We start from the raw sequence: 26,691 nt of genomic DNA, 5'->3' as shown, positions 1-26,691 counted from the left end.
ACAGAAGTACATCAAAATTATATTCAAACACGCGCAGTGTATTCGAAAACATTTTCAAATATTTTAGTTTCGATACTTTTCAACACTTAAAAGACAGGTAGCGCCCGGGTATCGTTCTGCCCATCCATTACACCGAATTAGAACGCAGAAAGGTAAAGAAAGAAAGAAGGTAGGAAAAGAAAAAAAAAACAAGGCAAGCGCTGGTTTCGCATAGGGCTGTATTTTGTGAGCGTGCTGTATGGTGCGTGTTTTCTACCCTGCGTGCGTGAGAGCGATTGCCTCTAGGAAAGGTGTTTCATGCAAAAAGTTTCTTTAGTTTAAAGCGGGGCCAAATTCTGAAACGGGAAGTACGTTGTTATAAGGTAAGTCGAACTGCTGGGTGTTGAATTTAGGGGCTTGGTGGGTGTATGGGTTTGTGGTGATGTTTAAAGGTGTTAACTATAGGATGTTGTGAGTGTGTATGTGTTTGTGGTGGTGTTTAAAGGTGTTAACTAAAAGGGAGTGTGGGAATGGGTGTGTAATTTTGATTAGTGGTCTTGTTAATGAAATGATGTTGTGTATATAGGTAGCTGTTGTCGTTTATGTTGCGTGTTTTAACTTATGTAAAATATTGGGTCTTGTTGTGTATGATTCCGTGTTAATGTTTTGTGATGGGTTGTTTGGTGTATTTTGTGGTGGTTTTTTATTTTTATTTTGTGATGTATTTTTGGTGTATACTGGTGTTGTGTGTGGTGTTTACTGATGTTGTGTGTTTAGACTGCTGTAGTTTAGTATAGAATGCTGTTTTGTATCTCTGAGTTGGTATACGTGATGTTGTTAATTGCTGCATGTAATATGACTGTCTTTAATTTCATGGGCTAGTTTGCGGAGAGTTATAGCTATTGTTTTTGTTTGTGTTTGTGTTAATTATTGGAGTTACGAATGCATAGGTAAATTATCTTGACGTTTTTTTTTAAAATGTTGCCTTCTATATTAATATGTCTAGTCGAGTCACATTAACAAACATAACTAAAGGTTTGTTTTATTAATATTTTAGTTTAGTTAATGTGAATGTAAAAAATGCCAATTATTATATAAATATTCTTTTTTTCTATTTAGCTTAGTGTGTGTTTTCCTAATTCTCTGAATTTACCTTTTTTCTGTTTTGTTTTGTTACCCAATAATAAAATTACCCAGTGGTTGATTAGAGAGAGAGGGGGTGGAACCTTTTTTTGAGAATTCTGCCAGTTGTCTTGAAGCCAGAAGTGAGTAGGGTGCCCTGACTGGGGATGTTTTGGTTTTAAGCCCGGGATTTCCCGGGTTAAGCAGTTTAGATTTTGTTTTGTTTGTGTTAATCCACCCAGACTTATAAATACGCAGATATTCCGTGATAATTTTCGGGGGACGTATACCATCCGTCATGGACAGGTAACTGTTGTTTTGTGACTACGTGAGTTGTGGTTCGTGTTATAATATACCTGGCGACTTAAATCTTCTTCTTCGTTCTTAATTTTAGTGTTAAAAAATGGTTATGCGCCATATAAACAGTTGAATAAGATTTCAGCCTGCTTTTTTTTTTGTTGATTTGATTCCATAGCCTTTGCCCGCGATTTAAATCACTACAGGCGAAATTATTTTAATTTTTTTTTTAAATAGTTAATATTTAGTCTCATATAAGTAAGATCACTTTCAATAGCTTTTAATAGATGTATATATTTATTAAGGAATTTCAGCTACGCCTATTTTGCGTTAAACAGTTTGTCTTTAGATACGTAAGCTAACTGCGTTATGTCGGTGTATATTTTGCGATATATATATATATATATATATATATATATATATATATATATATATATATATATATATATATATATATATATATATATATATATATATATAAAGTAGAATAATTCAGTTGTATTTCTGCTGATCTTTAATATTGGATCATATGTGATACGGGAAATTACCATTGATTGCCAACATGTACAGCAACACCGTCATCATTTTAAGTATTAAGACACTATTTTTCTGCTGGTAATAAATGAAAGCTATCTGCCTGGTTTTACATATTTAAAAAATTGCGGAATGTCTAACATTCGCGCATTAACGTATAAAACCATTGATACAGATCAGGAATTTTGTTTATTAGAAATTAAAATATTGTATTGGGGTTTTACTTTTAAAATCTTCCCTCTGTGTGTCACGATGATCTTACGGTATTAAAATGCTAGAGCGACTTTAAATTCTTATGCTAGTTTTACTTAGACTGAATTCTTCACCAGCAAATGTAACTTAGGTTCTAGATTAGCGGTTCTTTACGTTGGTTCCATCGAACCCCGGGAGTTCTATGAGTCAGTCCCAGGGGTTCGGCGGAGGTCACACTCGACTCATGTGACTTGTTATCTGATTGTGTCAAAGTAGACAACCTAACTATTAAGAAGGGTTCGGTGAATGCGCATATGAAACTGGTGGGGTTCAGTACCTCCAAAACAAGTTAAGAACCACTGTTCTAGAAGCTTCTGTTTACCTTACAACTTGGCTCACACCTGAGCTAATTACTTTCATTAGACCAGAGTACACCAGCGAGAGAATAAAGTTCTGAAACCTTGTTTGTCTTTAGAAAGGTACTGCGTTATTTTGACATAAAGTATCCTGTTTTTGTATTATCAAATGCCAGAACTATTTCTTTATACAACTGTGTATTATCTTTTGTATTTTTTTGCAACTTGTGAATGTATATCTAAGAGCATGTGTGGCTTTTATTCTTTATTTACATTCTTCACAACATGTGTTTCTAATTTAGTTTTTACTTCAAGAAAACGTAATCCTCTATTTGTAAACTGACAGAGAATGTTCATTTGATTAGATGTTAAAAAAGCAAGTGTCCGTTGATTAGATGGTAAAAAGAATAAATTTATGTTTATTAGGTGTTGAAAAGGATATTTGTTAATTATTTGTTGAAAATAATGTCTTTTGTTTAGATGTGAAAAGGGTGTCTGTTAATTAGATGTTAAAAAGGGTAACTTTTGATGAGGTGTTGAAAAAGAGTGTCTGGTTAATTAGATGTTGAAAAGGGTTTCCGTACATTAGATGTTGAAAAGGGTGACTTTTGATTAGGTGTTGAAAATGGTGTCTGTTATTTAGATGTTGAAAATAAAAAGTGACATTTGTTATTTTTTTTAACATTTGTTGAAAGGACCTAATATCCGTTAATGTGACGTTTAAAAGGGAAAGTTGATAAAATGTTAATAAGAAAAAAAAGTTTATGTTGATTACATGTCAAAAAGCAAACAATCCGTGGAATAGATATTTAAAAAGAAGGCTTTTTTAATTAAATGTTGAAAAGAAAACGAGTATGAAAAATAAGATTTTGAATAGAGAAAGTGTATGTTCATTAGATGTTGAAAAGAAAAAAAAATTATATTCATAAGATGTTGAAAAGAGAAAATGTATGTTGATTAGATGTTGAATAGAGAAAATGAATCTTGATGAGATGTTTAATAGAGAAAATGTATGTTGATGAGATGATAAAAAGAGAGAGTGACAGCTCACTAATGCTCGCACGTGCATATCACATAAAACTGCCCATAGTTCTATTAACAACAGGCTCACGCTGACCTACTTACCAACTCGCCTAGTTAACCCAATTTACTCACCGTTTATTGCGGGTATCATGTACTAATTGCCCTGATGATTACTGTTGTTCTATGTTTGGCAGCTTTATGCTGTCTACACACACTTTTGTGTTCTGCCTATACTGTAAAACTAAGGTACAGATACTAAAATTGCCGAACAATTGACTAGTCACCTTGATGTACTCTCCAAAACAACCCGTTTATATCTGCTTCAGATAATAACGTTGATATAACATTAATAACAAATAAAGTGGATATAAATTCTACAGCTAACAAAGTTGATATATTTTTTACTGTTTTCTTTTTTTTTTTTTAATTGGCAGTATTAGAGGGAACTTCCGCCAACGTAATTAAGGATTACATGACAACATGTTATGCGCCCTTAGGACCGTTAACTCCGTCTTCATAATGCATTTCCTTCTAGACTTGTTTCCATGGTAGTTTACACACAAAGATGTCCCCCCCCCCTTGCTCATCAGCCCGGGTTCCGAACTCGGGACTTATGGGTTAGCAATCATATACTTACCCACCCGACACAACTGTATAGCTAATCAACATGATAGAGTTTTAGAGAAAATAATTTTGATACATCTGATGTAATTTTACTAATATTGATGATATGACTTTGTGTGGTTCTTTCAAAGGATATAACTTGTTTTTACCAATTACAGTTGATAATACTTTGTATTTAAGAATTCTATATTAGTCATCCTCATTAAAATAAACTTGTTTAAGTAAATTTAAAACGATTTGTTTATTTTTTTTTAATTTCTCTAAATAAACAAACATAAGAGTTAAATGCTTAAAACATGAGATCATTCTCTAAGTTTCGGAAGACTAATTAGATTAATTATTACACTTATTAAATGCCAGGTTTTAATATTATTTCTCTAAAATAATTACTTTATCTCATACGTATGAAATTTTATAAGATAATAAAAGCTTATTAAGTAAAACTTATTTTGTTTGATAAAAACTTGCCAAAATAATGTATTTTAAGCTTTATGATCAAATACTTGTAAAGTAAACATAAAAAAATTAAGCTACTATAAATAAGAGTTAAATGGGTAACGTTAAGGTTGGATGGGTGATGTAAGGGTTGAATGGGTGATGTTAGGGTTGGATGGGTGATGTTAGGGTTGTAATGGTGATGTTAGGGTTGGATGGGTGATGTAAGGGTTGAATGGGTGATGTTAGGGTTGGATGGATGGTTTTAGGGTTGGATGGGTGATGTTAGGGTTGTAATGGTGATGTTAGGGTTGGATGGGTGATGTTAGGGTTGGATGGGTGGTGGTAGGGTTAGGATGGGTGGTGTTAGGGTTGGATGGATGGTGTTAGGGTTAGGATGGGTGGTGTTAGGGTTGGATGGATGGTGTTATGGTTGGATGGGTGATGTTAGGGTTGGATGGGTGATGTTAGGGTTGGATGGGTGATGTTACGGTTGGATGGGTGATGTTAGGGTTGGATGGGTGATGTTAGGGTTGGATGGGTGATGTTAGGGTTGGATGGGTGATGTTAGGGTTGGATGGGTGATGTTACGGTTGGATGGGTGATGTTAGGGTTAGGGTTGGATGGGTGATGTTAGGGTTAGGGTTGGATGGGTGATGTTAGGGTTAGGGTTGGATGGGTGATGTTAGGGTTAGGGTTGGATGGGTGATGTTAGGGTTGGATGGGTGATGTTACGGTTGGATGGGTGATGTTAGGGTTGGATGGCTGATGTTAGGGTTGGATGGGTGATGTTAGGGTTGGATGGGTGGTGTTATGGTTGGATAGGTGATGTTAGGGTTGGATGGGTGATGTTAGGGTTGGATGGGTGACGTTAAGGTTGGATGGGTGATGTTAGGGTTGGATGGGTGATGTTACGGTTGGATGGGTGATGTTAGGGTTGGATGGCTGATGTTAGGGTTGGATGGATGGTGTTATGGTTGGATAGGTGATGTTAGGGTTGGATGGGTGATGTTAGGGTTGGATGGGTAACGTTAAGGTTGAATGGGTGATGTTAGGGTTGGATGGGTGATGTTAAGGTTGGATGGGTGATGTTAGGGTTGGATGGCTGATGTTAGGGTTGGATGGGTGGTGTTAGGGTTGGATGGATGGTGTTATGGTTGGATGGATGGTGTTATGGTTGGATAGGTGATGTTAGGGTTGGATGGGTGATGTTAGGGTTGGATGGGTGATGTTAGGGTTAGGATTGGATAAGTAATGATAGGGTTGGATGGCTGATGTTATGGTTGGATAGGTGATGTTAGGGTTGGATGGGTGATGTTAGGGTTGGATGGGTGATGTTAGGTAGAATGGGTGATGTTAGGGTTGGATGGGTGATGTTAGGGTTGGATGGGTGATGTTAGGTAGAATGGGTGATGTTAGGGTTGGATGGGTGATGTTAGGGTTAGGATTGGATGGGTGATGTTAGGGTTGGATGGGTGATGTTAGGGTTGGATGGGTGATGTTAGGGTTGGATGGGTGATGTTAGGGTTGGATGGGTAATGATAGGGTTGGATGGGTGATGTTAGGGTTGGATGGGTGATGTTAGGGTTGGATGGGTGATGTTAGGGTTGGATGGGTGATGTTAGGGTTGGATGGGTGATGTTAGGGTTGGATGGGTGATGTTAGGGTTGGATGGGTGATGTTAGGGTTGGATGGGTAATGATAGGGTTGGATGGGTGATGTTAGGGTTGGATGGGTGATGTTAGGGTTGGATGGGTGATGTTAGGGTTGGATGGGTGATGTTACGGTTGGATGGGTGATGTTAGGGTTAGGGTTGGATGGGTGATGTTAGGGTTAGGGTTGGATGGGTGATGTTAGGGTTAGGGTTGGATGGGTGATGTTAGGGTTAGGGTTGGATGGGTGATGTTAGGGTTGGATGGGTGATGTTACGGTTGGATGGGTGATGTTAGGGTTGGATGGCTGATGTTAGGGTTGGATGGGTGATGTTAGGGTTGGATGGGTGGTGTTATGGTTGGATAGGTGATGTTAGGGTTGGATGGGTGATGTTAGGGTTGGATGGGTGACGTTAAGGTTGGATGGGTGATGTTAGGGTTGGATGGGTGATGTTACGGTTGGATGGGTGATGTTAGGGTTGGATGGCTGATGTTAGGGTTGGATGGATGGTGTTATGGTTGGATAGGTGATGTTAGGGTTGGATGGGTGATGTTAGGGTTGGATGGGTAACGTTAAGGTTGAATGGGTGATGTTAGGGTTGGATGGGTGATGTTAAGGTTGGATGGGTGATGTTAGGGTTGGATGGCTGATGTTAGGGTTGGATGGGTGGTGTTAGGGTTGGATGGATGGTGTTATGGTTGGATGGATGGTGTTATGGTTGGATAGGTGATGTTAGGGTTGGATGGGTGATGTTAGGGTTGGATGGGTGATGTTAGGGTTAGGATTGGATGGGTAATGATAGGGTTGGATGGCTGATGTTATGGTTGGATAGGTGATGTTAGGGTTGGATTGGTGATGTTAGGGTTGGATGGGTAACGTTAAGGTTGGATGGGTGATGTTAGGGTTGGATGGGTGATGTTAGGTAGAATGGGTGATGTTAGGGTTGGATGGGTGATGTTAGGGTTAGGATTGGATGGGTGATGTTAGGGTTGGATGGGTGATGTTACGGTTGGATGGGTGATGTTAGGGTTGGATGGGTGATGTTAGGGTTGGATGGGTGATGTTAGGGTTGGATGGGTGATGTTAGGGTTGGATGGGTGATGTTAGGGTTGGATGGGTAATGATAGGGTTGGATGGGTGATGTTAGGGTTGGATGGGTGATGTTAGGGTTGGATGGGTGATGTTAGGGTTGGATGGGTGATGTTAGGGTTGGATGGGTGATGTTAGGGTTGGATGGGTGATGTTAGGGTTGGATGGGTGATGTTAGGGTTGGATGGGTGATGTTAGGGTTGGATGGGTGATGTTAGGGTTGGATGGGTGATGTTAGGGTTGGATGGGTGATGTTAGGGTTGGATGGGTGATGTTAGGGTTGGATGGGTGATGTTAGGGTTGGATGGGTGATGTTAGGGTTAGGATTGGATGGGTAATGTAAGGGTTGGATTGGTGATGTTAGTGTTGGATGGGTGATGTAATGGTTGGATGATGTAAGTTTTTGATATCTGATATCAGGGTCTGTCGCTTGTGTTCATGTTGGACGGCTGATGTGACTTAAGATAATCTAGCTACTCATTATCATATACGAGATTGATATCATCAATAGTACTGCATCAAAATGTTGCCTCTATATTTCAAACACTAGTTGAAGTTAAATCAGCCAAAAGCCTGTATTTCACAAAAACCTCATTCTATTCCACTCGTTTCACTAGCTCCTTTTTTTATTTTTAGTTAATCAATACCTAAGCTACTTATCTTAGTATTGAACAAATAAACACGACGCAGTTTTATATCAGCTAAAAATTATTTGCAACTTTATTACGTGAAGCATCACCTTTGTATAGAGTCTTTTAATAATGTGCAGCTTGTACCTAGCCTCTCTAAGAATTCCTCAGCTGCCTGCATACTGCGGTAAGGTTATCGGGGGGGGGGGGGGGGGTTTCCAGAACTTTCATATTTTATAAAAATAAAAACTCCATCTTTGCCTGGATCTATCCCCTCCCTTGCTGTACTCTCACCTACACACTCTTACTCACACAACACAAACACACGCCGTCCCTCCCGTACCACACACTACCCGCCGCACCCCCACCCAACTCCTATGAACTCACACTTGATTACACGTTACCTCACCCGGCCCCTGCAACACTGAAGTGCTCACACTGGGCCAGCTATCCACGGTCGACTCTTCGTGAGTTCACATTCAGTCTTGTACACCTAGTGAAGTTTAATAGCGACAGGGCTAGTATACTTACCTTATAGATCAAGCTAATTCCTAGTATACTTACCATATAGATCTAGCTAATTCCCAGTATACTTACCATATAGATCTAGCTAATTCCTAGTATACTTACCATATAGATCTAGCTAATTCCTAGTATACTTACCATATAGATCTAGCTAATTCCTAGTATACTTACCATATAGATCTAGCTAATTCCTAGTATACTTACCATATAGATCTAGCTAATTCCTAGTATACTTACCATATAGATCTAGCTAATTCCTAGTATACTTACCATATAGATCTAGCTAATTCCTAGTATACTTACCATATAGATCTAGCTAATTCCCAGTATACTTACCATATAGATCTAGCTAATTCCTAGTATACTTACCATATAGATCTAGCTAATTCCTAGTATACTTACCATATAGATCTAGCTAATTCCTAGTATACTTACCATATAGATCTAGCTAATTCCTAGTATACTTACCATATAGATCTAGCTAATTCCCGCTAACTCCATACTTTCAATCTCTTGTTGTAGGTTTAGATAGTAAATGCCTTTCCGGCACCTGCATATTATAAAGGCTCACCTACATCTGTAGGGGATGGCGTGGCCTAGCTGTAGAGCACTAACCGAAATTCTCGAGTTCGAATCCGAGTTTATGTTATAACGTCGCTGAGTCCACTCAGCTCTGATGGGTACCTGACTCACGTTAGGGAATGTAAAGGTGGTTGGGCATAGTGATGACCCCACTATCCCTTCATACGCCGAGGTCACAGAAGTAGGTCTACTTCATTTGCCTAATAGACCGTCAAGTTAAAAAAAACAAGGAACTATCTGTTTCTGTGACTACCTCTATCATACTTGTTTGCACAACATTACAAAAGTTTTATATCCTTTATTTTCTAAAGGTCTGCCATTGTTTTTGTTTTTGTTATTATCTTTCTCACTATTCACATAGATCGTCATTCATTATCCAGCGTATTCAACGGTTTTACAAGAATTCATGGGTGAAAAACAAGTTATGGTAGATTACCAAAAGTAGTTGCTTTATTTCGTAAATCAACAGATATACTATGCATTTACAAGAACTCATAGTAGGTCTTTCACTTTACAATAGGGATGTATTCTATAACATCACTTAAACATATCAGGACAGACCATAAATGTTAAATACAAAACGAATGGTGACAATAAGGATAAAATAATGTTAAATGGGAAAAAATGTATCCCTTACATTAGTAAATGTAGGGTAAGATTAGTTTTAAAATGATCAAATAATTTTCATTATAATAGCATAAAAATAAATACGTAAAATATTTTTTTACTTTTATATAATTTCTATTTTTTTTTCAAAATCCTAATTAAATATTAAATATTTAAACCTACGATCGACTAAAATCAAAATACAAAATCTAATTATATAACGGTGGCTTATATTCTGTTGATGTAAAGATTCGAATTATTTATTTTGGCATTTCACTGTTTATGCAGTTGTTGAGATCATGTGGATATAATTAATGAAGCTACCTGAATGTTTTTATAACAACAAAAAAAGGGGGAGAATTCAGGCAAGCTGCACCTGGTAATGGTTAGCTAAGATGTTGTCTTGGTGTCAGTGTGTGTGGGGGGATGTGTGTGTTTAGTGTGTGTGTGTATGTGTGTGTGTGGAGGTGGGGGAGAGTCTACCTGTTGTTGTGTTTAGTTGGTGATGCCAATATCTGTGTAAAATGGAGTATGTGTGGTGAAGTGGAGGGAGAGGGGGCGTGTAATGGAGTGTGAGGAGTGGTTGTATAGGTGGGGTGTGGATTGAGTGTGTGGGTTGTGTGTGGTGGAGCATGTTGTGTGGTTATGTGGATTGTGTGTGTGTGTGTGGGTGGATGCTTGGGACGGAATTTGTGGGAAAGTTTGTGGTGTGGGAGTGTGGGGTGGGTATGTGAAAAGGAGTGTGGATGTTGGTGTAGGATTGATTGTGTGATACAGCACGTGCTGAGTGTGTGTGGAATCGGGTGTGTGTCGAGAGTGTGTGGGATGGTGTGTGTAGGATAAGTGTGTACGTTGATATATTTTGCTTAGGTGTGTGGGGAATATTATATAGTATGTTGAATTGGTATGTGGATTACGTAAGTTGAATGATCTATTTATATAATGTGAAGAATATAATGTGTGAGAAAGGTTACGGGGCATGATGTGTGTGGACATGGTGTTAAATGTTGTGTTGGTCATATAAGGTGGGTGATACGGTGTGTGTGTGGACTGTGTGTTAGACAAGTGTTCGAGAGGGCGCTCGAGATGGGTAATGAAATTTAAATATCTTACGAAATTGAGATAAATGCGCGAACTTTAGTTTGTAAGTGTGCTTGTTATATAGCAGTTAGCGGGGTGTGTTATCTAGCATTGTTTTAATCCTAGTGTATTTCCCCCCGAAAAAATTCTACCGCCCCTCCCCCACCAGAACAAAATGAAATTTATATAATTTATATAGAAAATATATACTTTTAACAGTGTCCGCCCCCCCCCCCTCCCCCGAAGAAAGTCTACCGCCCCAACCCCTGAAAATTTCAAGTGCCCCCCGGAGAAAAAATTCTGGAAGAAACACTGGTGTATTTAGATTACTAACATATTGTTGGATTTAAATTGTGTATTTCCACTACGTGATTTGAAGATAGATAATTGTAATGTTAAACGATGATAGGTTTTGTTCGAAATTATTAGATAATTAGTTAAGTTTCGGGGAAATATCAAATTCATTTTCTTTTAAATTTAAGATAAGATAGTTAAATTTCAAAACAATGAAATTATTACTATATTGTTTTCTAGCTTATCTGTTGATATATTTTTAATAATATTTTTTAATAATATACCGTAAATTAAATTGTTAATTTAAACTTTAATAAAGGTAAACAAATTTTAATTATAGAGTAAAACAAGTTAATTAAAAAGTCTAGTGACAATTTTAGCGCAATTTCCTTATGTTATCTAAAAATAGCTCTGTCGTAGCGTAAATCAAGAGCAGGGTTAGTAAAACCATTGGTTAGTTATTAAAACGTTTTTTATTAAAAAAAAATTTCAGTATTTTACATGTTTTATTTACAATAGAGTTACATGACTAAAAACCATTGCGCGCCTAGCTACTGAACGTGATGACGAAGCCATAGAACGTGATGGTGCAGCTATTGAACGTGATGACGCGTGTGGTGTGGTTGGAAAAAATGCCTACTAATTCGGTCCAAATTTTAATGATTAAAAAATTTTTTTGTGACCGAACGAAAGGATATTTTTGAAAACTTTCTTCGGCAATATTGTTCTAAATTATGGCAGGAATCGATTGGTACATGTTTCAAGTCGCTAAGTGGTCTGGTTGCCGAGATATGTGCCAAAAACTGCTTTTTTTTCGAGGTTTTTTGGCTTTTCCAGGAAATCCATGAAAGAAACCCGGAATTTTTATAGCCTATGTTCATCCTCGTAACTTGCTTAACATAATTGCTTTTGAAACTAGTCATCGATATTGCTTCGTTGAGGAGGAGATACGACTTAAAGCTGCGGACACACATCCATCCATCCATTCATACATTCATACATCCAGAAATGACGGGTTAATAAACGCAATTCTCCAGAATGGAAATTGCGCTAAAAATATAGGCAAAATAACTCCTACATCATATTTTACAAGCATATTTGCTCATTCAATGTATGTTTCTGTTTATTTGGCGTTGAGGTAAATCAAAGAGTTCTCTTGTAAGTTGATAACGTTTGTTATATATATGTGATGTGGTTACCTAGTAAATTAACTTTGTTATCAGCTGAAACACGGTGTTTTATAATTTGTTTTCGTTTTCCAACAAAAGTTTATTCTCTGACACTGATATAAAAATCCTGGCACAACTGGTAATTAATTAAATACAACTCTCATTTCGTTAATGATTTACTAAGATTATTCTCCTTCTGACATGTATGTATGTTTATCTGTCCACAGGAAGCCATAGGATAAGTCAAGCTGCACCAACAAAGCTCCCTAACTTGGTGCCTGAGGTACGTTTCTCTTTAGACATGTTGTTTTGTTTACACTGACAACAAGGACTGTAACTAGTCGAGTACAGGATGTTGGGATTGTAAAGTAAAGATAAACTTCTAAAATAAACGACCACCCAGGTTGTGAGATTAGACTCGAGAATTCGATATTTATAGAAAGAGCAGGATTTGATTTTTACCTTCCATGACAAGACAAACGAGCATCAATCCACCTCTCTCTCTCTCTTTCTCTCTCTCACACACACACACACACACACACACACACAAACACAAACAAACAAACAAACAAACACACGTACTCCCTATCAAGCCTAATTAAGTCTATACTTCACCGCTATATTTTTTTTTAATTTAGCATATCATTGCTTATTAAACGTGGTAGAATTAAAGGTGATTATTTTTAAAATGTAAGTAAAGGGTCGTCATTAAATGGTATAATATTCCTCCTCGCCTTCCCCATTCTTCACAAAACGTCATAAAAATTCAGATTCCTCTCGTCCCAAATTGAGGTCACACTTGTACCCCCCTCTCTCCATGCCTTCACAAATTACAATATTTCTTAACCAATAGTAATCGAGCGTGTGTGAGGTTAAAGTGTGTTGGTCTATTTTGTTACAATTTACAAATATAAAAATCTAAAATAAAAATAATAATTAAATGTTCAGTTTAATATAGAGCTTGTGAGAGTTTAAAGTATGTTGGTGACGTTGTATTATTATTTACAACTATAAAAATCTAAAATAATAAATAAATGCTAAAATAGAGCTTGCCACGTGTCCAAGTATATCCACGCACTTGCTTAATCTCTTTCCCCACCCCCCCCCCCCCCACCCCTCCGCGCTTATTCTGTCACAAAAAAGTCACACCGCCACCTCCCTCTAAAATTCATAAAAACCTCTGTCCACCAAACAATAGAGTGATGGCTACTTAAAGGAGTTTTTCCGCCTCAACGTCAATAGATATTTTGTAAATTTGATTCTGCATCGTTTTATTGTATTTAGATATGAGATAAAATCTGCAGAGACAAGTTTTTTTTTCCTTGAAGCGTCCAGTTTAGCGTCATTCATTTGAAATCATCTTGATTAATTCTTAGGAAGTGTCCCATCTAACGCCATCTTTTATTTTTTTAATATATTTTTGCGTATTGCGGAAACTTGTTTCCATTTACAATTGTAACTAACATTATCTTATTCTCTGCTACACCTTAAGCTTGTAACCAACCCAAAGACTAACTATCTTAGGAACAAAACTCTCCAACCTACTAGGTTAACAGTAGCCATTACGGCAGGTCTGTCTGGCAGCCAGATAAAACAGCTCGAGGACTTGCGTATCACGTGACACGTGCCCTTTTGATTGGCTTATAAAAACTCTCGCCCTGAAATCTGGATAGTTAAGCAGGGACCCAGCGTGTTGCTTATCGCGTGGGCTGTATATCTTCCAGCGGTCCTCACACTGACGCTTGTCACAAAGATTCTCAAGCTGTCACTGTCTGCAACTATCAATTGCGTAATATTAATAAGTAATCGGGACAGCGACCAATCTACGAGAGACAACTCCTAAATCAAACAACTGCTGCCTTGTAGTTTTCTTTCTTGAATGGACAAAGGCTATGGAAGCAAGACTAAAAGGTAAAGCTGGATGAACGCCTATATGACGCTAACAGTTTTGACACATCTATATATATAATTCTCTTCTGGGAGACGCTAGAAAACAAGCTGTAAGCGCGCTCCTTACAACCCCACCCCTACATTGTCTGGTGAGCTGTGGTTCACACTAAATGTTTACAAGCAGAGCCGGGTTTAGTGACGACTATTAGGGGCAGATAATTTAGTTTGAAACGATTTTAAGCGTAGGGGGGAGGGGGGTAACTAAGTGGAGTTTACTTTAACGGAGAGGGGGGAGGAGGGGGGGGGGGGTATCGTCCTTAACGAGCTACTTATAGTGTTTTAAAGAAATATTTTCAGTGGCAGCGTTGGTACTGTCGAATTCACAAATTATGAATTATCAAAAGTAGAAAAAACAATAACTAAATAGCGGCATATGATAAGCCGCGGGTCGGCTCGTATTACTTAATCGTGTTGGAGGAAATCACATCCAGCATTACAATTAAGTACAAAAAGAAGAAGGCAGCCGACATAGACAGTTCCTCTTTCGTACCTCAGGTTCCAAAGGGCAGATGAAGTGGAGTTCATCTGTTTCTTGACCACGGTCAAGTGATCATATTGTTAACACAATTACCAGCCAATTTTACTTTTCCAATCGGCGTATCTGTGGACTCAGTAACGTCCTACAAACTCGAATCTAGGAAGCGAACGCTTTCGTTATTTAAATACTTTACTTGCATTTTTTTTTCAAAATAAATTAAAGTTGATAATGACTTTTAAAACTATAGATGATCATTTAATATAAATAACCAGATATATTTGAAAGTTGATCACTCAAATACGGATATTTATAACCAAGATATAATATATATATATATATATATATATATATATATATATATATATATATATATATATATATATATATATATATTATATATATATATATATATATGTATATGTATATATATATATATATTTTATATATATATATATATATATATATATATATATATATATATATATATATATATATATATATATATATATATATATATATATATATATATATATATATATATATATATATATATATATATATTAAATTTACAAAAAAACATATGTTTAATTAGTTGAGTGGGTTTGTTAAGGTCAACGAAGCAAGAACGGTAACTGTAAAACTTCAAACATCTACACAAGAGTTCTGTGCATGAAGTGAGTAGCGAGTGTAGGTGAGGCAGGTACGTCTAGCTACCGGTGAACTCACCTAGTTGTTTATGGCACCAAATTACAGGTAATACCAGCGCTAAAAATAGCCAGAGTCTAATGAGGCTTTCGCTTGATGATTCTTGCTGGTGCGTTTTTTAACAGAAGATTTTACGCTACAAGTGTTGTTGCTGAATTGGTGGAATTTTCGGTAAATTTTGATGACGTTGGAGGGGAAGTTTGGTCAGAAATCTTAGAGAGTAAGACATTTTGGATTATGTCGCCTTTCAGTGTCCGATATTGCGACAAAATAATCGTGTTAGATTATTGATGGTAAAATATAAATTATTATGACTTGTTAATGTAAATGCTAAGCTTATCCTTAACCCAAACCAAATGTAAAATACTAACATATCACTAACTCTTATTATGCGCATTACACTAAACATAATATTACATTAACACATAGTTTTAACAGTCCGTTGTCAAACACACTTAAGTGGGAAAACTCCAAATAGTGTGAAACATTGTGTTTAGTGTGATCTAGGAAAAATTAAAAACACGAAACATTTGGAAGAAATACTTATCAAATCTTAGCAACATAATACGATAGATCATTCAAAGCCAACATAAATTTTACAATTTAAAGCTTTGTGACTTCAAAGAATTTATAGAAGATTTTTTTAGACAGTGTCCTACTACTTAAATATGTGTCTGCACCCTCCTCCGCTCCCTACCCTCCCCATCCCTTTTGGAAATTTAAGCTCCCTCGAACCCAGCCTATCTCCCTGGAGAAAAATATCTGAAAGAAACATTGAACAGATTGCTGAATTCATAATTCCACAACCTTTTCTTTCCGAATTAGTTTTAGATTTTACATTTTTACAGAACACAGGATAGCCTAATTTAAATGTTTTTTAAAGAAAAATGTTAAATGGACCAGCTTGTTTCAAATCTAAACGTTTAAACTCAAAAATATGTTTCAAGTAAAACATACGTGTTAAAAGTAAACATCATATTTAACAATGATTCGTTTATTCCCTACATAAATAAACTACAAGTGAATTTATAAGCCTTACTGGTATTTTTTTCCCAATCAATTCAGCTTTAGTTCCCCAAACATAACGTGCATGTGATATGCTTTAACTACCCAATTTTCTGTAAACTACAAGATTCGAATGTTTTCTTTCCATTACCTTCATAAAATGATTTGACTTTACCTGGTACCTTGCCAAATGACACACCTGGCCCGGCACTGATAAGAGAAATTTGAAAACGCCCCGACGAAAATTATCAACGATGAAATTCCAGAAGTAAAATCCGGTGAAAAAACTATTTTCAAAAATATGAATGTTGGAGCAATAATTACGGAAAAGTATGTAGAAAATATTTTTAACACTTAGTTTACATGTAGAAAAAAAAACCATACAACGAAACGAGTAGGCCTACGCCACTTAGTCCAAAGACATCAAATATATTATCATTTGTACTGAAAGACGTCGTAATATATGATATATATATATATATATATATATATATATATATATATATATATATATATACATATATAAACTAATTTATATATATTATAGGCTATTTATATTATATATATTATATATATTATATATATAAGATCTTTATATATATATATATATTTTGTGTATGTGTGTGGGTTTATTTCAATAATACAAAACTCGATCTCTAACGTTATATATATATATAGGCCTACATATGTATTTATATGTGTGTGTGTTTAATATTCGTAAATTTAAACTAAACTTGAAATAAAGCTTACTAATTTCGTCTGTTCAAATGTTCTTTGTTATCCCACAGCCAAAACTCTAACACTACACCTTGTAACTTAAAAACCCTATCCCAGCTATCACGTTAGATAACTCGTGTATATAATATGATATAGACGGGGCGACAATCCATCTCGCGCTGTCAGTCTGTATCTGTCGTGTTTATCCTTGAGAATATCAGTCTGGAGATAGCAGTCTGTGCGTCTATGCTGCAACTGGTCAGCATTGCTGGGATGCCAACAAATTCAAATTCATTCATTAAGCTAGTTTTTTTTTTCAATTTCTTTTTTTTTGCGTTAAATTTATAGAATTAACTTTTTTCATTATCATAATTATAATTTCTCCACGCACTATTTGTGAAGGGTAATAAACAGTTTCCTATTTTTCCTCTTCTTCTTTTCGTTTTTAATTTTTACTCTTGGAAGGGATTGAGCCTTATCTGCCAGAGGGTTTGAACTCAAGACATTTTTGAATTTATCAACCATGAGCTTTTGCCTACTCGACCATGCTTCCGTGTCAACTGGTTATGCGCTATTGAAGCCATTGACTCCGATTTCAGCCTGCTTTTCTTTTTACATTTGCTTCCATAGCCTTTGTCTAACCAAGAACAAACTACAAGGCAGCAGTTGTTTGATTTTAGAGTTGTCTCTCCTAGAAGAGTGGCTGTCATGAGCCATGAGCTTTACCGACTCGACCACGCCGACCCCCTCAGTTTCAGATCATTTCGAAGAGAAATAGTGTTGTTTTTTTTTTATTTAGTATTTCTTCGCTAAGAGGTAAAGCGTGGTAGATTGTTGGAGCTGGAATTTGCTAAAGCGAAAGTCTTTAGTTCGGATCTCGGGACGAGTCTGTAGGTCCTTCTGAGCCCACTCAGCTCTAATAGGTACCTGACTCACTTTAGGTAAACAAAGGTGTTGGAAATAGCGCTGACCTCATTACTCTCTTGTATGCCGAGGTCAATGAAACAGGTGAACTCTACTGTATCTGCCTATGTCTGGCAGGTGGAAAACATGAGTAGCATAAATTGAGTACTTTACTGTTATATCTCTATTCCCACAAGCATTATCGCTGTAGTTTATAAATGTCATTGTTTTTACCTGAACACTCATTTAAACTGCTTGCTAGAAAATATTTTTAGAATGTTTATCTTTTATCATCTTGAATGTTGATATTTTTAAAAGAAAAGCATATCCTTTTATACGTTTTCTTCAAATCATTATACTGGTTATTTTTTTATTAACTTTAACGCCCATGTATTAACTCTTATCATTACCCACAGGTGAAGAATTTGGCCCTGCCCACATGAAACAAGCTCGCTAGAAGCTAAAGCTAACGAAGCCTCTGGACGATCTAGAACTGCATCACGTCTCCTTGAACACACATCCAAGGCAACTTGAGTGATCTTTTCCTGGATGTCCGCTCCTTTATCAGCATTGTCCATAATTTTTTAAATTTTATTTTGTGTCCATAGTTAGCATTACACAACAAGTATTTGTATACTCAACGTAGAATCTTCACTGCTAGTTAGTTTTGTATATTTGCTGTGTAAAGAATAGGACATATTTTTTTTACTAAAACAGATGAAGACCATTGCTCATTCTACATATCTACCTGAAAAAAGGACTGTATATAAACAAAATTGATTTATTTTTAAAGCGGAACTGAAATTTAAACAATGGACATTGTCTCAAATAAAAGAAAACGAAAAATTTGAAAAAATAATTCATAAATAAGTTATAATTGCTTCAAGGCAGTGAAGAACTATTTTGCTTGCTAAATAACAATCTATTTCATCTTAACCAGTAACAAAGTAATTTGTGTCAGGTAGTTATCGCACTGTGGATTTTTCGTAATACTGGATTACATAGCAATAATTTTTTTTCGAAGTAAATTGTAAATAAAAAAAGAAAAAATACGAAAATATTTCGAAGAAGTGACACTTGTACCCTCATTAGCAGACGAGAATTAGCTCTACTGAGGAAAGAATTGAGCTCTGAGTTCAGGATGAGCTCAGACACCGTGTCTCCGCTCGTGAGTTTTGTACGTCCGTTAAGAAGTGTTGTGTTTAAACACTTTCACGCAAACAAAACTCGACTTTCGACTTTACACTAAAGGTTATACACGCTGTGTATAACTGTCACGTAACTATCTACGGGAAAACTTCAGAAGTAGATAGTTGCCTCCAACGATAACCTACGATAGTTTATTCACCACTGTTTTGGTGAGCAACATCGTGCAAGAATGGGGAATCGAATTGGTGGACAAAAGCAGAAGGCGAATAAACCTACAAAGGAAGAGAAGAAGAAAGAGAAGGAAATAAAAAAAGAGAAAGAGAAACAATCGAAGAAAGAAAAGAAAGAGAAGAAGAGGAGACCGCAAGCTTCGGGACCGGACACGGATTTCGATGACTCGAGTCACGTGACCGGGGGGGATTCCGAGTCTTGCGTCTTCCATTCTGCGGAGAATGTCTCCTCCCCGTACCTGGACGCCTGCACGAGGTCCGAGCTGGAACAGAGCACGACCTGGTCCAGCATGTACGAGAGCTACACGTCCGCCCTCCAACACCCCAAGGTGCTCTCGTCCAAAGACTTCAAGGACGGGTTTTCTCTCGAGGCGTGTATCCCGCCCGAGATCGCCCGCCCCGAGACTTACGACGACGGCACGCTGTCCAACACGTCACGCTTTGAAGGCCGGAGCAGCGTCAACTCGAGAAAGAGCAACAACAGCGTGAAAAGCAACTCGGCCAAGCCTCGGTCTGGCCACGCCACGCCTACGTCATACAGATACAAACCGGCAGATGACGTCGGTTCGGTGGGGACGTCATCGCAAGCTAGCGCTGGGGGCGGGTATCACACCCCTCTACTGTCCACGCCCATATTCAGTAGAGTTGACCGACCTCATTCGCCTGCCTCTGGCGTGTCATCCCCTTTATCGCGAGTCCAGGAATCGGATCCCAACGACTCCATGGACATCGCCCCGCCCACCACCTTCCACCATCCACATTTTTACAACCATCTCAAAACGAAAATACAAAAACAACCTCCCGCCTCCCAGCCAGATTTCCGACACCTTCCCAAACCCACCTCCCCGCAACCCCAGCGCCGGGCATTGTCTCCTAAGATGACGTCATCGCCGTTTAAACGCATCTCGTCGGATGACTCATCCTCGAGCCCTACCACCCCCACCCCCCAGCGGCGTGCCACTAATCTCCTAGACTTACTCAGATCAGGTAGCAAAGGTGAAAAAAGTAGCAAAAATAAAAGTGAGAATAAACAGGCAGCCGTGCCCTCCCCGCAGCTGGAGGGGAAACTTGGCTCTAAAACTCCCGAGAACGAAGCGAAGATAAAGTCTAAGCCGATGTGGAAAACTTGGGAGAGGTCGGCCGCGAAAAAATCTGAAAAACAAAACAAAGTTTCAATTTTTGGAACCACTCGCAAAACGGATAAGAAAAAATGCGAAAATATTTTAGGAAATGTTACATACACTTCAACGGAAGACAGGCAAGTTACACAAGAAGAAGTTTCGCAAAGTTTAAATAATGATAAAAATAAATCAGTTTTGAGTCGTGTGTCTAAAGGTAACAGGACAAGTAGTAAGAGCTCGGATTCAAATTTAGAGTCCAGTTCCAGGGGGTATAGTGGTAACGAGGAGGAGAAACAGAATAGAAACAGCAGTCCGCCTGTCGCCAAGTCCGCGGCGTTCTGTATCATGAGACTCGAGGAGCTGGAGAGGTCGATAGAGAAGACAATCCGTGAAAAGTTTCCAGATGCTGAGCCGTTTTTGCTACGTAAACGTTCAAAAGATGACGAGCTCAAAGGATCACGGTCGTTACCGTCCACGCCTTCGTTGAAGAAGAAGTTATACGTAGTCAGGGATGTTGATGATATGAAAAGGAACAGTCAGAAGGACAGCGTTGAGTTTAACCTGAATACGGTGAGCGAGAAGCTCAGCACGGCGAACGGCAACACCAGGGTGTGCGCGGAGACGTTCGAGTCGTCTCCCAGTCCAGCCATGTCCCCGGTCGTGTTGCGTCGGTTCGGCGCCCGAACACGACACGCCAGTATCTCTCCGAAAATCCCCCGCGCCAAAACCGCGGCGCTGTACAACTCGCCCAGCGAGATGACGCAGGCAGAGGAATCCATGGCAACAAAAACGGTGACCAAAGTCCCGGTGTACCACGCCCTGTCCACAACACAAGTCTCCACGCCGTCCTTGTCAACCCAATTCATGAAACCCTTAACGCCCTCGCAAAAATCAACTTCGAAATACGACAACGTCATGGACGAATCAGAACAAACGCCGCTTAACAATGACAGCCCGAAACTTGTCAGGCAATACGGTGTTGAAGAGAACGACAGCGATGAAGTCGAGGAGAGGACTGGGTACGACAACTACCCAGATAGCTGTCCGAACCCTGTGATCGTCCCCACGTTTTCTGCCGTCTTCGGTTCTGTTTCTCCAAAGCTACGTCGACATTTGCAGAGTAAGTTTGATGATATCAACAAGCAAGGCAGAAAACCAACTGTACAGAAACTAAACAACAATACCTCATACACTAAACCTGGAACTGTTGATGTAAAAACAAAACAGTTTACCGCTCATAACACCAATCAACAAGGCAATAATTTTACCAGCCCCAAAGGTGTTAAGAAATTAGTACCTTCTTTCCCTGTTTCGCCGAATTTAAATTCTCAAAAATATGTTACAAATGAAACAGGATCTGTCAATAAAGGCGGACTAATACAAACATCGCGTTGTAAGGAAACAACTGAATCAGCTACGTCATCCGCGCCACCTACATCCACGGTCACGGTCACAGCTTCCGTTTCCGGGTCGCCAGTTTCGGTATCAATAAAAAACAAAATGACCCCATTATCCAAATCTCATTCCGAGGGCTGGAAGAGCGGTACCACTCCGGCTTCAGGAGCCGTTAGCACTAATAATAGTTCGCACCTGTATTCTGCAGGTAAATTACACACCGAAGCAACACACCCGGTGCCAGATCAAGGCGAAATGGGGGCGACGTTGGAACATCCTCGTCGTGTAGAAGAAGTAGAAAAATCTGGCATTCATCGCAAGCATTCCACAGATCATGTGATTTTTGGCTCCGCCGTGGCCCTACCCTGCCGCGTGTACACCTCCGCCCCTCTCTCCCCTACCTCTCCTGGTCCCGAAAGGTCCAACAACGTTAATATTTCTGCCACTGCGCCTGCGCAAGAGACTCTGACGAGCCAGCACAAAAATATACGATATGTAAAAAAACAGAAATCAGGCCTCGGCGGTGATAATAAAAGAGATGAACAATCAGTCGCGTATTGTTCGGAAGCGGTTATCAAACCGTGTGTTGTGTCTTCTGCTGCCGACACTCGGTTTGATTTAAGTACTCATTCTGTGCCCGGTTTAAACCAGTTACATGGAAACGATAAGCAACACAGCGGTGACGCTACGTATGAAGGGGAATTAACTGTATCAAAGGAAAATATTGTGAGTGATCCATCTTGTAAACAAGAAAAAATTCGTGAAATTCCGGAATGGGGTAAAAGTACAGCTCGAGATGAAAACACAGTAGGAAATAGAAAGGAGGATATTTATGTGGAAGATGTTTATTCAAAACAGAAGAGTTCATGGGATGGACATATCGCTGGGAGGTACCAGTCTAAAAGGAAGCAGGAGGAGCAGAGTGTCGCAGTTTTAAGACAGCCGGTGTCTAAAGTGATTTCAGAAATGATAAATATCAGTAAACAGGAACAGCTGAGACAGCAACAGCAGGACAAACAGCAGGGGATACAGCAACCACAGGCTAACCCAGAGTACGGCGTGAAGCATGTTCTGCAAGCGGTTGCTGTCGTTAGTTCGCCGACATACGAACAGCCTTGCTTTACCCTCGAGGCGAAGACAGTTCGAGGCGAAGTCCTGCACGTCCCACCTGTAGTTCAACAAACGAAAGTCTTTGTCAGTAAAACTACAATCGAGTCTCGTTGTCAAGAAATACAAACGGATTCCTACACAACAGCTGATAAAAGCGTCGATAGCAACGGGTTACACAGCGAACCTACAAATCGACAAAGAGAATCACAGCCTTTACCTCTTATTCGAGATTCCATCGAGAGTAGGCAAAACGCTAAAGATAAATTAAACGAGAAACAAGATGAGTATTCTTCGGATGAAAGTGAATTTCTAAAAATGGTGTTAGCTTCTAAGGACTTAGAACGGTCAAGAAACGTAAAAGATAAAGATGCTGAAGAACTTGGTGAACACGCGCCGCCTCCGCCAAGTCCTACAGCAGTACAACAGCTTTTAGAAGAGTTTTCCGATGAAGAAGAAGACTCCGACGCTCAAGAGAGAAAAGAAATTGAACTGGCTATGAGGAAGGAATCGGAAATAAAACAGTTTACGGATAAAATTTACAAAAGGCTGTCCAATTTGATAGGCAGTCAAGAGGAAATGGACGACGATGTGTTTGTCGCGGACGTACGAGAGAAGAAAGAGACAAAGCATGAGGGTGATCTCGGGTCTAAATATGAGAAGAAGGAAGACTCGTTTTCATCCGGGTCTGACGACGAGGCAACGCTTTTCACAGCTGACACGTCAGTAGTGTCATCGTGTGACAAGCACTTGACAAAAGTCATGACAATTGAAACATCGTCGTCGCTAACGACAACAACATCATCGGATTCGGAAATTTACGAGGAACCGAGTAAGAACGAGAGAAGAAACGAAGACAGCGCAACGGGTTTTCCGAAAAGAAATGCCGAGCCGAATGTTTTTATATTTCCGGAAATGGAAAACGCTATGTCGGTAAACGCAGACGACGCCAGACAACGCCGCAGCTCTCGTGAGTACCACAGCGACGATGACGTGGCGACCGGGCGAGGTATTCCAGACTACTACGACGACCGGCCTCTCTGGTCCAAACGTCAGAAACCGCCTGGTCAACTCTCGGCAGCCATGATGGCTATTCGCCGACGCGAGAGAAGAGAAAGGTGGTTAAAGAAAAGAAGAAGAAATAAAACGGACCTTCTAAGCACCGGAAGTAGCGATAACTGTTCGGAAATTTCTCGTGACAGAAGAAGCAACACGTACATCATTGATTCAAACGCTTCTTTAGATTACGACGAAGACGAGGAGTTTATCGCACACGAAAGGATGATTTTAAAAGACGAGATGGGGTCGGGAATTCTTACCTCACCTAAATACTCTAAACCCATATTACCTTTTTCCATCAGCTCATCGAACCAGAAGGAGGCCGAACCTTCTGAAAGAGATCGCGTATCGATAAAAATCGCCGCTGAGCGCCAGTTTTATCGAGATCATCGAAGCAAATCAAACTCCGACGAGAACAGACACCGTCGTAAAAAACGCACAAAAGACAGAAAAAAGAAAAGCAGCTACGACAACGAAGACGTCGACGTCGATCACGACATCAGCGACGAAATTCTGAGCGACGAGTCGGAAAACGAGATGGAAAAGACTGAGATAGATTACCACCCTGAGCGGTTTAGTTCGGGTTCGAATCTTGTGATACCAGGCATTGAAGAAACTTTTAATGAATTAATGTCTGTCAAGCATATACTAGAAGAACTGCAAGAACGCAAGCCGGTTCAGTCGAGCAATGCTGAGTTTATGCCGCTCACGCAAGAAAATGTAAAGTCTGTTAGAGAATACTACAAGGACTGTTATTCTTCCGGAAACGGTCGAAGATCCCGAATGTCCGCGACGGATAGGACAGAATCGGATCTCGATATTTATTCAGAAACAAGAGACGACGAAAGCACGGATAGCAATTTCAACGCCGACGACGAAGAAGATGACGACGGCCTTGAACCTTACGCCACGGCAGACGACGACCACGGTGCTACTGACGAAAGCAGAAGCGCCGGGGTCAGCAGCGAAGGTCGACGCCGACGCGACGATCACCACGGCGACAACGACGACGACTCGGAAACCAACGTGGTCGTTAGCTGCACGTTCTATAACTCTAACGCCTTCGCGGCAGCACCTGACGGCGCCCTACTCCCCGCCCCCGCCCCGGTGAACAAACCCAGTGTTAAATCGACGCCCAACACCCTGACGCCCACCGCCCAGGCGTCCTTGCTCAACAGCGACGAGGAGTTCTGGGCGGGCAACGCGGCCGCCGATGAAACCTTCAAGCAGATTGAGACGGCGGCGGACTCTGTCAGCTCTACATTCCAGAACGCCAGAGAACAGATGCACGATATCCAGCACCACCTGCAGGCTCTCCGCCGGCAGATGGAGACGATGCAGGACGACCTGACCAGCACGTCTATGACCTTGACCCCTGACACATCGGCAGAATCTCACGTTCTGCCGTAGGAAACCAACACGGCGCACAAAGCGATGGAACACAGTTCACAGTTGTAAACCACGGCTTTAGACTTCGTAATCTGGTGAAAGTCACTCCACTCTAGGACATGTTCTCATTTCCTTATCTGCTTATTCTTTAATTATTATGACCTAAATCAACTGTACAATCACGCATATGTATAATTGCAATTGTAGTGCAACTAAATTTCTTTCTTAATGTTTAGAGGATCATCCTTTCTCTTTATATGCATATATATATATATATATATATATATATATATATATATATATATATATATATATATATATATATATATATATATATATATATATGTATATTTATTTATTTATATATATATATATATATATATATATATATATATATATATATATATATATATATATACTTAAAATAAGCCTGGTGAACATGAAATATTGTCACCTACTTTTCGGGATTTGGATTTCTTTCAGGCATTTTTTCCGGAATGCACTAAAAACTTCCGGTACGGGGCATCCAACTTGAAGTTCATTAGCGTAAATAATATCAATTATGTGTCATTCAATACCTAACTCTAAATGCCGTGGTCCAATACAATGCAGTTCACTACAATACAACTGTGCTACAAAACGTGTTCCATTTTGGCGCGATTGTGTAACCTTTTAACATTTACGTAAAAATATAAATCTCAACAAAGGAAATGCTTGAGAAAAATTCAAACGAGCTCGGGGTAAACCTATCGTTGCCTTAAGGAGTCATGCATAAATGACGTCATGCAATTTTTTTGACGATTTTTACCTCTCCCCATTCTCTCCGTCACACATCGGTACAAAAAACCAGACACCCCCCCCTAAAATGACGTCAGCCTACATCCCCCCTCCCCCGCCTCCCCATAAAAAAGCAGTTGAATTTTTCTTAAATTTTTATCAAAAATCTTGTCTGAACTGTCAACATAGAGTAATTTAATCAATTCCTATTACAATTTATTAAAACAGTTTTCTAAAATAACGGGTAAAATTCGTTTTCTAACTTTGTTTTTTTTATAACACAAAAGCGTGACTACACACCATCTGGACACCCCACTCCCCTACATCACACACCGTCACAAAATTACGGACCCCCTCCCCTCTACGAGTGTGACGTCATTTATGGACGACCCCTTTACCTATTACAGAAACGTAAACAAACAAACTATTACCGATACGATTCTTGAAATCAAGTTCTTGTACATACTACTTAAATTTGACAGAATGTGAATATTACGCTTATGATCAATATACTCAA

General features: G+C 39.0%; 1 protein-coding gene across 2 annotated transcripts; it reads left to right on the top strand.

Moving 5' to 3' along the window:
- Positions 1 to 235: 235 nt before the first annotated feature.
- On the top strand, positions 236 to 25,696 carry LOC131929390 (uncharacterized). 2 transcript variants are annotated; one of them, XM_059285555.1, is made up of 3 exons: positions 236 to 362; positions 12,417 to 12,472; positions 18,364 to 25,696. In XM_059285555.1, exon 3 carries the CDS (start codon positions 19,326 to 19,328, stop codon positions 25,416 to 25,418), a length of 6,093 nt encoding a protein of 2,030 aa, XP_059141538.1. In that variant the 5' UTR covers positions 236 to 362; positions 12,417 to 12,472; positions 18,364 to 19,325; the 3' UTR covers positions 25,419 to 25,696. The 2 variants fall into 2 exon arrangements, with proteins under 2 accessions (XP_059141538.1, XP_059141539.1); XM_059285556.1 differs by lacking the exon at positions 236 to 362 and adding an exon at positions 1,307 to 1,407.
- Positions 25,697 to 26,691: the final 995 nt, after the last annotated feature.

The sequence above is a fragment of the Physella acuta genome, unplaced genomic scaffold (genome assembly GCF_028476545.2).
Source record: "Physella acuta isolate Inbredline_101_S28 unplaced genomic scaffold, ASM2847654v3 ptg001624l, whole genome shotgun sequence".
NCBI classification, from domain to species: Eukaryota; Metazoa; Mollusca; class Gastropoda; family Physidae; genus Physella; species Physella acuta.
The sequence above is the reverse complement of the archived record's forward strand: the minus strand, read 5'-3'. Positions and strand labels throughout refer to the sequence as shown.